The sequence below is a fragment of the Cyphellophora europaea genome (assembly GCF_000365145.1).
Source record: "Cyphellophora europaea CBS 101466 unplaced genomic scaffold supercont1.8, whole genome shotgun sequence".
Lineage (NCBI taxonomy): Eukaryota > Fungi > Ascomycota > Eurotiomycetes > Chaetothyriales > Cyphellophoraceae > Cyphellophora > Cyphellophora europaea.
In genome coordinates, this window is record NW_008481814.1 from 256240 (window position 1) to 266880 (window position 10641).

A 10641-nucleotide genomic window follows, 5' to 3' on the forward strand; every position below is an offset into this window, starting at 1 on the left:
GGGGGGGGGGGGGGGGGGGGGGGGGCAGCATTAGGGGGAGGATATCGGAGGGAAGGGCAGGCCAAAGAAGGGAAAAAAGGAGATAAAGGAGCAGAACTGACCCAACGATAGCTCCGTCGGCCAAAGAACAAAATTTGGGGACAACTGGGGGGAGGGGGAGAGAGAGGGAGAGAGAGAGATGGACGATCTCCTATAGTAGTAGTACCAGTAGTACCAGTACCTGCTTAAGCACTAATTCCAGCAGTAACATACATATCTTGAACGCTGTCCGTGGTGATCTCTTCATCCGCTTCCAACGTTACTCCATCACAGTCCAATGCCGCGAGGAGTCCCACCTTCGTTAAGTAGCGTGGCCTCAACCCAGGAAAGTCCGCTGCTATAATTCGCCCCCTCCTGCTGCCGCCCCTAGCGATTTCCTTCTTGGGGGCAGTAAGAGACTTCTTCCCCTTCGCCTCACCACAGACAGGCTACTCTTTACACTGCTGACAATCAAGCCGGGCTCGGCACCTCCATGCTGATGAAGATGCTCTTGGGCTCCAGGTAGGCGCGCAGACCTTCCTCGCCGAGCTCGCGGCCGATGCCGGATTCTTTCCAGCCGCCGAAGGGCTGTGTATGGGGGTAATGTAGTCAGTGTGCGTTGTTTCATGTTTTGATGGGGGTATTGGACGTTCAGGGGAGCGGAAACGGGATGAGAGGAGGCGAGGGCGAGGGAAATAATGGGTATAGGGTATGGGGCCTCACTTACCATTGCTGTATCCGGCATAAAGGCAGCGTTGACGCTGACACTACCGCTCTCCAGCGCCGCAGAGACACGCAGCGCGCGCGTCACGTCGCTCGTGTACAGCTGCGCGGCCAGGCCGTAGCTGGTGTCGTTGGCGAGGGCGATGGCCTCGTCCTCGGTCTTGAAGGTGCGCACGGCGAGCACGGGGCCAAAGATCTCCTCCTTCCAGATCTTGGCGTCGGTCTGCGGGTTGACGAAGATAGTGGGGTCAACGCCGTAGCCCTTGTCGCTGTGGCGCTGGCCGCCCACCACCAGCTCCGCTGACGACTCCTTGCCGCTGTTGATGTAGCCCATGACTTTGTCGAATTGGATCTTGTCCACTAGGGGGCCTAGCTGTGCGGTGGGCTCGAGGGGATTGGTGTCCAGACCTGCGGCGGATTGGGCGAAGATGCTCTTGAGGGCTTCGATGAGCTTGGGCGCGACTTGTTCTTGTACCAGGACGCGCGAGGTGGCGGCGCAGACTTGGCCGCTGTTGAATAGGAACATGGGGCCGACGTTCTGGATGGCAATGTCGAGGTTGGCGTCGTTGAAAACGATGGCGGCCGATTTGCCGCCCATCTCGAGCGTCACGCGCTTGAGGTTGGATTTGGTGGCGGCCATCTGCACGGCCTTTCCGGCGGGAATCGAGCCGGTAAAGGAGATCTTGTTGATGCGAGGATGCGAGGCGAGCAGATCGCCGGTCAAGCGTGCGCCAGTGACGAATTGGACGACGCCCGGTGGGAAGCCGGCTTCTTTGAAAAGAGCGCCCACTGCGAGGGCGCCGAGAGGGGACTTTTCGGATGCCTTGAAGATGAAGGTGCAGCCTGCGGCAATGGCTGGCGCGATCTTCCAGCCGACGTACAGAAGGGTGGCATTCCACGAGGCGATACCAGCTGCCACGCCCAACGGTTCGTAGCGGACGATCCTGGTCTTGCTGCTGTCGGACGGAACGATTCTGCCGGGAAGTTTGTCTGCCCAGCCAGCATAGTACCGGAACGTCGCAGCGATCATTGGGATCTCGAAGCCAACAATCATTGAAGCAGGTCTTCCAGTTGGTAGAGACTCGACTTCGGCGAGAGCGGCCGCGTTCTTCTCGATGATGTCGGCGAATTTGTTCAACAGAGCTCCGCGCTGGGCTCCGCTCAATTTGCCATATTCGCCCTTGAGAGCGACTATTGCTGCATCAACTGCTGCGTCGACATCTTCAGGACCGGCGACATGGACATCTGAAGTAATGGTGGACTCGTCGAATGGATTGACCAGAGTCAGCCGCTCATGGTGTTTGGCATCGACGTATTCATTGTTGATAAATAACCTAGTTTCGAACTTACCTGCCGAGCCAGACATGGTTGCTAGAATCAATGAGCACAGATACGATTGGGGAACACGCAGACAAGGTGAAGATTCTGGACTCAGAGGACAGGTAAGCTCATGTTATATATACATGTGCCACGCCTCGCTTTGCACGGTCATGCATAAGCTGGAGTCGTGGCCAAGCTCTGACAGGCAGACTGGGTTTAGCGTATGCCGTATCGTGACTGGGGGGTAACGTGATGGAAGGAGGACCAGTGTCGTAAACGTGCAGAAGCGAATGGAGTTAGGCCAACAGCGATATGCAGCAAATGGGACCAGCAGACCAGATACTAGATGGGCCTATCACCGAGCAGAGTGTGGTTTTCACGATAAGCAATAGTAGCTTCGGCTCAGGCCAGGACTGTACAGTAGGTAGAAGTATTGTCGTTGCCACTCATGGCTGTAGGCATCGTGGATTTAAGAGATCTACCGTGAACCTGGATGAGTGATTCTGATGCTTCCTGGAGTCTCTCGCCGGTTTCAGCGGTGTTGTGATATTACTTCCTCTAGTCTGTAAGGCTCGAATCATGTTCTAGATAAGTGGCCCAGGTGAATAGTCGAGGTTGAGAGCTGCGGAAGAGTGCCTCCGAAGCTGACGGCTTGTCTGAAGCCAGCCGAGAGGCTCCGCAAAAGGCGTCCGCAGCGTAAGCTAGACCAGACTTTTGTGGATGCGGTTACTCAGAGTTGGCACGTGGAACACTCTACAGGCATGCAAGAGGTCACAGCACACGGTGCACAATGCTGTCCTGAGACTTTCCGGGGAGGGGCGGGGGGTGCCAAGGTCCCCGCCGGACTTAGACGGAGATATAGAAAACGCGGTGCCAGCGGCCGACGCATCATTGTCATGCCTGCGGATTGACCATTGATCCGTTCAGTATGTGATCTCATTCAAACACCATCGCTACGCACGAAATCCTTTCCGAGTTTGTCAGCACATGTGCTTGGAAATCTGACAATCCCGAATCCTTCAGCCTTCTCAGAATGGCGTCGCCCGAGTTCAGCGCTGCCGTTGCATCTGTGGCAGGCCTCGCTCCGCCTGACAAACCGAAAGGATACCAGGAACTGCTGCAACAAGCCTTGAGCTCGGGTAGCACTGTGGAACAGAAGGGGGAGAACCTAGTTGCATACTCAGACTCATTACTATCCTCCTCTGGCCTCAATGTCATTGCCATCAGACCCCTCCTGACCCAGCTCATCGCTTCTCTCTCATCTGCTCCCGCCGAAGTCAAGGTTAGGGTGGGATCACACCTAGCGGAAAGCCTAGAGACTCAGGTCGCTTCGTTTGAGGAGCAAGATGCGGCAGTAAGAGAAACTCTTGCAGATGGCTATGAAGCGGAGGAAGACTGGACGGCTGCTGCCAAAGCTCTCCAAGGCATCCGCCTGGAGTCTACCCAGAGACAAGTCTCCGATGTCGCTAAAGTCACGACGTGGGTGCGCATCGTGAGATGTTTCCTCGAGGACGATGATACTGTTTCCGCCGAGACTGCCCTCAACCGCATCAAGAATTCCAATACGGCGGCTCAGGTTCTGCAGTCAAGCCCTGACCTGTCCCTTCATTACCAACTCTCACAGGCTCGAATCCTCGACTCCCGGCGGGACTTCCTCAATGCCTCGGCCGAGTATCTCAACGTCTCGAACAGTAGTCAGGTCGACGAACAAGACCGCCTCTCTGCGTTGTCAGCTGCCATCCGAACTGCAATCCTCGCACCAGCGGGTCCGCAGCGCAGTCGAACACTGAACAAGCTGTACAAAGATGAGCGGTCAAGCGAGACTGGGGACTATTCCATACTTGAGAACATGTTTCTGGATCGTCTGCTTGCTCCTGCTGAAGTAGAAGCATTCGCAGCGAACTTGATGCCCCACCAGTTGGCAAAGACTGCAGATGGTAGCACCGTCTTGAGTAAAGCAGTCCTTGAGCACAACTTGATCGCTGTCAGTCGTCTGTACGAGAACATCTCGACCGAGGCGTTGGCTCTTCTATTGGGCCTCAAGGATGGCAAGGACGATACTGCTGCGGAAAAGGCTGAGGACTACGCTGCCCGTATGGTGGAGCAAGGAAGATTGCGAGCTGAAATTGACCAACTCGCTGGAGTCATTACCTTTGAGAGTGTTCCTGGAGTCGAGCTTCAAGGTCCTGCTCGGCAACTTCGGGCATGGGATGCTGGTGTTTTGGGTTTGGTCGAAGATGTTGAGCGCTGCGCTACTGCCATCAACGAGAAGTATCCGGTCAGTCAACCTTCCAAACCTGCTTGCTGAGCGTCGCGTTAATTTTATGCAGGACTTAATTCAACAAACGGTGCACTGAAGGTCGGTCTCAACATGGTCATACAAATTGCGCCTATCTGCAACTTCCAGGTGGTGGAGGCGCTTTGAGACCCGTCTCCAGACATCGCCTTCAGCTTGGTAAGGGTCAGGCCGTGGCAATACTACCCTTTTGAAGAGCATTGCAGTCATGGTAGGAGGACATACGTCCATCGATGCCCAAGCAGATGTCCAAGCTCATCCTTGGCAAGCTCAGGACAAATCTGGGGACGCGGTGCATCATCCGATCGTCGACCCCAAGACCTCCGCACAGGCAAAACTATTCATCCAATAGGAGAGACAGAAGATGCCTCTGACAGTGAGCAGAATTCACTGGGCCGAACGCTCTTCTCGGATGCTCAACTCGGCGTCTGAAAGCCCCCAGTCAGTAGATGGCGGGGTAGAGAACTAGCCTTTGACTGGAGGTCTCACTCCCAAGCAGAGCTGCCCATAGGTGCCCACACCCCAGCAGCGTAGCTCAACTCCAGCCATGATCTTGACCTACCCTAGATTCTGCATCCCGATCTTCAGTTCCGTGCTTCTGGGCCGCGGCCGTGAGCTCATACCGGCTCAGTCAGACCTATACGTAGCCCGTCAGCCTGCTCAAGACAGACAGGTTGCCTTGTACATCCACACGCATTCCGTGGCATATTAAAGCAAGCCATATATCGACTTCGTTTCTGGTGTCACCTTGGGCCAGCAGACACTCATCGACAACAGCATCTCTTCATAGTCAAACCGATCTTGTGCAGCGCGTGCCCCTCCACCATTCAATTCGTCAACTCGACCAATCTTCCTCCAACTTCAGATCAGACTGGCGTCGGTCAGATTCGGAACTCCAGCATGCTGCTCACCGACTACCTCCTGACGCCCTATGCGCTCCTACTAATACCCGTGCTCTACTACCTACTACCCTATGTCCGCGAAAAGGCCCTCATCCGCATTCCCGGACCCTTCCCAGCTCAGTTCACCAATCTATGGCTAATGTATCAATGCCGCCACGGCAGACGGTATCTGGCCGTCGACGAAGCGCACAAGAAGTACGGCAAGGTCGTGCGGATTCAGCCCAACCATGTCTCGATTGCAGACCCCGATGCCATACCAGTTATCTACGGCCACGGTAACGGATTTCTCAAAGCGTGAGTTCTCATCCTTACTGAACCAGTGTCTCTTGTGCACACGACAGCAGCTCCCATAGCGTCCCTTTTCCAGACCCGGGTGTGCTAATCCTCCGCAGCGAGTACTACGATGCTTTCGTCTCCATCCGCCGCGGCCTCTTCAACACGCGTGACCGCACCGAGCATACACGGAAGCGCAAGATCGTCAGCCATACCTTTTCCGCAAAGTCGATCGGTCAATTTGAGCAGTACATCCACAGCAACCTCGAGCTCTTCTACTCCAAGTGGAACAAGCTGGCCAAGGAGAAGGCGAATCCGTCCACGGGGTATGCTAGTATCGATGCCTTGCACTGGTTCAAGTAAGTTTGTCCTGTCCTGACTCACCAAGAAAGTCATCGTTTGGAGATGCATCTCAAGTCACGTCCTCACCCGCCCTGGATAGCCCTCCTCGAGCCTCCTCAGCTTCCCCCTCGAGCCACCTCAGCTAACCAATCCTCCATCAGCTACCTCGCGTTCGACATCATCGGCGACCTGGCCTTCGGCGCCCCCTTCGGCATGCTGGAGCGCGAGCGCGACATCGCCGAGATCCGCAAATCGCCCAACTCGCCACCTACGACCGCCCCCGCGATCGAAGTCCTCAACCGCCGCGGCGAAGTCTCCGGCACACTGGGCTGCCTCCCCCAACTCAAACCCTACGCGCGCTACCTTCCCGACAAGTTCTTCTCGCAGGGCGTCGAGGCCGTCGAGAACCTCGCCGGCATCGCCATCGCGCGCGTGTCCGACCGCCTGCAGAACCCGGACATCGGCCGCGTGGACCTGCTCGCGCGCCTCATGGAAGGCAAGGACGCCAGCGGCGAGAAGCTGGGCCGCGAGGAACTCACGGCCGAGGCCCTCACGCAGCTCATCGCCGGCAGCGACACCACCTCCAACACCAGCTGCGCGCTGCTGTACTGGGTGCTCCGCACGCCGGGCGTGGTGGAGAAACTGCACGCGGAGCTGGACGCGGCCATCGGGCCCGGCGTGCCCAGCTACGACGCCGTCAAGGACCTGCCGTACGTGCAGCACGTCATCTGGGAGGCCATGCGCATCCACAGCACCAGCTCGCTCGGCCTGCCGCGCCTGGTGCCCATGGCCAGCGCCGACAACCCGAATCCCAAGCCGTGTGAACTGCTGGGCTACAGTTTCCCGCCCGGCACCACGCTCAGCGTGCCCGCGTACACGATCCACCACTCCACGACGCTGTGGGGGCCGGACGCCGAGGACTTTGTGCCCGAGCGCTGGGAGGAGGGCCGGCTGACGGCGGAGCAGAAGGAGGCGTTCATCCCGTTTAGTTACGGGCCCAGGGCGTGCGTGGGCAGGAATGTGGCCGAGATGGAACTCAAGTGTATTGTGGCGACGGTGTTTCGGAATTTCGAGTTTAGGGATGAGCATGAGGAGAAAGAGCTCCTTACGAGAGAAGGCTTCCTTAGGAAACCATTGTACCTGAATGTGGGGTTGAAGCGGAGGGAGACGTGAAGAAGGGGTTTGGGCTGGGCGAGGGGAGGGGAGAGAGAGAGACATAGTTGGGCGCGAGAATGTGAGATGTCTCGGGTTTGACGTGGAATCGGATTGTTTCTACGATGAGATGCTACCTTACGTACGGATATCGTTATGATAGTTTGGAGCGTTAAGAAATTTGTACGAACAATGCTATCCCTTTCTGCACGTGTACCTGAGTGGAAGCCCCTGTGCCAAGCGTCGAATATATGCGTCTATCTCGGCGCAAGGATGATTACCACAGGCATCTTCGCCGTCGTGCACACGACGGCTGTCATGCACTTATTTACATAGTAGTTGTAGCTGATGTTAACGATGAGTAGTCCATCCATGTATGTAGTCACGCCCGCAGCTGTAGATCCGCCCCCTCGCCGCCCACCGCATCCGCCCTCTTCCACCGCTCTACAAGACTACAACTAGCACATCAGTCCAACAACTCCAACCTCCCATCCCGATTCGTGATCCTCTCATCCAGCCTCACCAGATTCCTGCGCCACCCACCCCTCCCATCTCCAAGTTCACACTCCAGCACCCTCCCCCTCTCCACCAGCCGAATATTCCTCGCGCTCGCCGCGAAATTCCCTCCTCGTCCCCAAAAGAAATTGCCTCCGTTATTCCCCAGACAGGCATTGAGGTTGATGACACTCCTTCTCGAACTCCCCCTGATGGGCTGGCACCACGCCACGAGATCGGTGCCGTGCAACTCCACGTTGGAGCTGCTGCTGCTAAAGTTCCCACGGAGCGCCATACCACCACCACCACCACCAGCAGCGGTAGCAGCAGCCTTCTTTTTCTTTTTCTTTTCCTCGTCATCGCTGCTGTCACTACTTGAAGAAGAACTGGACGAACTGCTGCTGCTGCGGCGGCGGCCCCACATCTTCTTGACCTTCTTCTCCTTCTTTTTCTTCCCCCCGGAAATGGCATCCTCCGCCAAACTCCCCGTAATAGCGCCACCGACCGCGCCAAGAACGCCGTGGTGCACCTGGTGGCCTGCGTAGCCGCCGAGGGCCCCGCCTGCGAGCGCGCCCATGAGGCCTTTGTCGTTGGGTTTGTTCGAGGGGTCGCCTGGCTGGGCGTATTGGCCGGGCGGCGGGGCCCCGGCGTAGGGGTCTGTTACCGCTGGTGCTGGTGCTGGTGCTGGTGCTGCTGCTGGTGGTGGGCCTTGGACGTAGTTGCCGCTATTGCTGTTGTTGTAGGATGGGGGTTCGCCGTAGGGTGAGGCGTGAGAAGGTTGGGGGCTGTGACCGCCGTCCGCTCCGGGCTGGTTGGGGTACGGGGAGCCGCCGAAGCGGGCGGCGTAGTCGTTGTTGTAGCCCTGGTTCTGGGCTTGGTCGTACGAGAGTTGTTGATATGGGATGTGGGGACGGGCGTAGTCATGCTGGGACGGGTAGGGGCTGCCATAGTTTCCTGGGACGGGAGTGCCGTAGTTGCTGGCGCTGCCGTAACCTGCGCTGGCGTTGTGCTGATCGTAGGACGGTTGGACGGCGCTCGGGTAGGGCGAGTGCTGGGTGCTGGAGTCCGGTGTGTAGATCGTGGGTGGGGGCGAGAATGGTTGGTTGCCTTGACTGTAGCCGCTTTGCGAGAAGCTGTTGTTGCCGTAGTTCCCTCCACCGTCGCCGTAGGAGGACTGTTGGTAATTGCTAGATCCGCCGCCGCCGCCGCCACCACTACCAGCATAGTAGTCGTTTGCAGACATGATGCTTGGAGTTCTCCGGCAGTCTCACAGGGCAGGAAAGTGGGTGCTGCAATTAGCTTACTTACGATGGGCCCTCACTCGCAGCGCGGTCCCTTTCCAGGTGAAGTCACTGTGGTGAGCCGACAGCGAGGGGAAACTACGCAGTGAACGCCGACCTCTTGCAGAAGATGGCTTATGAAAGGTTCAGAAGGATGGATTAGGCAGTCATGTTGTCGAGGTCCAGTAGCGAAGGAGGAGGATTCTGGCCCCCAACGACGTTCATCAAGGTACTCGACCAATAGGCAGGACAAAGGGGGGCTGTGGCGCAGTGGCTGTGCATGCGCTGCGAGCTAGGCAGTGGTCGGCAGAGGGTTACTCAGGTTAGCCTTGTTCTTTCGCAATGCTGTACGCCTGAGGGGTCCGCACTGGTCCAGGCCATGACGACGGACAAACACAGTTCGGGAGGGATGTAAACAGGCACAAGCGAATCACGGTGTGTTGCGGTAGCAGTGCAGCAGTGCAGCGGTGCAGCGGCCTGGGTCAGCGGTTTCGGCCAAAAATACCCTTCTGTGGCACCGCCACATCCGAATACGCCTTTTCGAAGTTCGTGGTTTGTGCCTGAACTGGGCAAGTGATATGTTGCGGCGACCACCAGGTAGATGCCAGCAAGATCAGCATGGATCTTCAACGACCTGGGAAGGCCGTTATTGAGAGACTGTCGAGACTGTCGAGAGATATGAGACTCTGACGGCATCTCCGAGTGAAGCCGAGTTGTGCGAAGAACTTTGAGGATTGCGTATGCGCCGAGTGAACAAGGTGCTTGTCCGATGCACGGATTTCGGACAGCCGATCGCGAATCTACAATAGAGCCTGTCCTCGTGGGGACGGCTCAGATATATTGACATGTGTAAAGCTATGCCTCAGTACTCGTACAATCCATCATGAAGTCATACACGTTTCTCGTTGAATCATCGCCCCTTTCTTGAAACACGCAATTGTAGGCGAGTCGGAATCCTCGACTTGAGCACCCGCATTAGTGTGTCAACAGGCTTGTGCTTGAATTAATCATCATAATCGTAATGCACGAGAACTTCATGACTGAGAATCCGAAGTTGGTTGACGTCAAACGTGACACTCTGTGAAACATGCATTAGAGAATGATCCCAGCAGGATGATTGTCCGACTTACGGTTTGCTCATGGTAACTCATGATTGTAGCGCGAGCTATCAAGGTGACATGGTTTGGTCGTTTCCGCAAGGCGTCTTGTATCAGTACCAGTGACGAGGAACGGCCCAAGACAGAATCGATGACTTCTTGCTTGGAAGCTGCTGAAACTCGCTTCGCGAAACCCTTCTCTTTGGCCGGAACGAAGAAGCAGTTCCCGAGCTGTTTATAGTTGACATGCTCTAGCGACGGGAAGCGACCTAGACTATGACCGGGAACAACATCGCCTTGTAGCGAGATGTTTCGCACCAACGATGCGAAGCTTTTGGGCACCACTGAGGCGAGCTGGGCAAAGTTGAGATAGTCGCTGAAGACGAGCGTCGCTTGACGGGCAACAACAGGCAACGCTTCCTGGTACGTCTGCTTGTTGGCGTGCAGCAAGCCTGGTAACCGTCTGTTTGCCGGCCGGTTGGGCCCTCCTATCGAGCGCTTCAGGCGGACGTCGCAGACATGGATTGGGTGGTCTTCGAAAGCGTAGTTGTATATGATTTCACGGACTTCGGGCGGACATTGCAACAACATGGATGTTGTCTCCATTGTGCTATGGTGGCAGATTGTTGTTGGTGTGAAAGGGAAGAGGTTGGTAGATATTGGGTTGGGAAAAATGGCGTGGCTGGTCGATCCAACCTCCCCATATATGGAAGATCTCGTTCAGAACGCCCTTGTTAACTTTA

The 10641-nt window shown here is 56.5% G+C and overlaps 5 protein-coding genes across 5 annotated transcripts; 2 read left to right on the plus strand and 3 right to left on the minus strand.

Annotated features, from left to right (window-relative positions):
* Nucleotides 1-489: 489 nt before the first annotated feature.
* HMPREF1541_07892 (uncharacterized protein) lies at nt 490-2107 on the minus strand (the record flags this gene model as incomplete). The annotated part of the gene is made up of 2 exons (XM_008722215.1): nt 490-606; nt 746-2107. The coding sequence occupies 2 exons, from the start codon at nt 2105-2107 to the stop codon at nt 490-492; spliced, it is 1479 nt and encodes a 492-aa protein (XP_008720437.1).
* A 987-nt stretch (nt 2108-3094) lies between these two features.
* Nucleotides 3095-4369, plus strand: HMPREF1541_07893 (uncharacterized protein; the record flags this gene model as incomplete). Its single annotated transcript, XM_008722216.1, has 1 exon — nt 3095-4369. One exon carries the CDS (start codon nt 3095-3097, stop codon nt 4367-4369), a length of 1275 nt encoding a protein of 424 aa, XP_008720438.1.
* An 888-nt stretch (nt 4370-5257) lies between these two features.
* On the plus strand, nt 5258-7047 carry HMPREF1541_07894 (uncharacterized protein; the record flags this gene model as incomplete). Its single annotated transcript, XM_008722217.1, has 3 exons — nt 5258-5553; nt 5652-5891; nt 6036-7047. The coding sequence occupies 3 exons, from the start codon at nt 5258-5260 to the stop codon at nt 7045-7047; spliced, it is 1548 nt and encodes a 515-aa protein (XP_008720439.1).
* A 445-nt stretch (nt 7048-7492) lies between these two features.
* Nucleotides 7493-8764, minus strand: HMPREF1541_07895 (uncharacterized protein; the record flags this gene model as incomplete). The annotated part of the gene is made up of 1 exon (XM_008722218.1): nt 7493-8764. The coding sequence occupies one exon, from the start codon at nt 8762-8764 to the stop codon at nt 7493-7495; it is 1272 nt and encodes a 423-aa protein (XP_008720440.1).
* A 1040-nt stretch (nt 8765-9804) lies between these two features.
* On the minus strand, nt 9805-10504 carry HMPREF1541_07896 (uncharacterized protein; the record flags this gene model as incomplete). The annotated part of the gene is made up of 2 exons (XM_008722219.1): nt 9805-9879; nt 9932-10504. 2 exons carry the CDS (start codon nt 10502-10504, stop codon nt 9805-9807), a joined length of 648 nt encoding a protein of 215 aa, XP_008720441.1.
* Between the last annotated feature and the right edge of the window lie 137 nt (nt 10505-10641).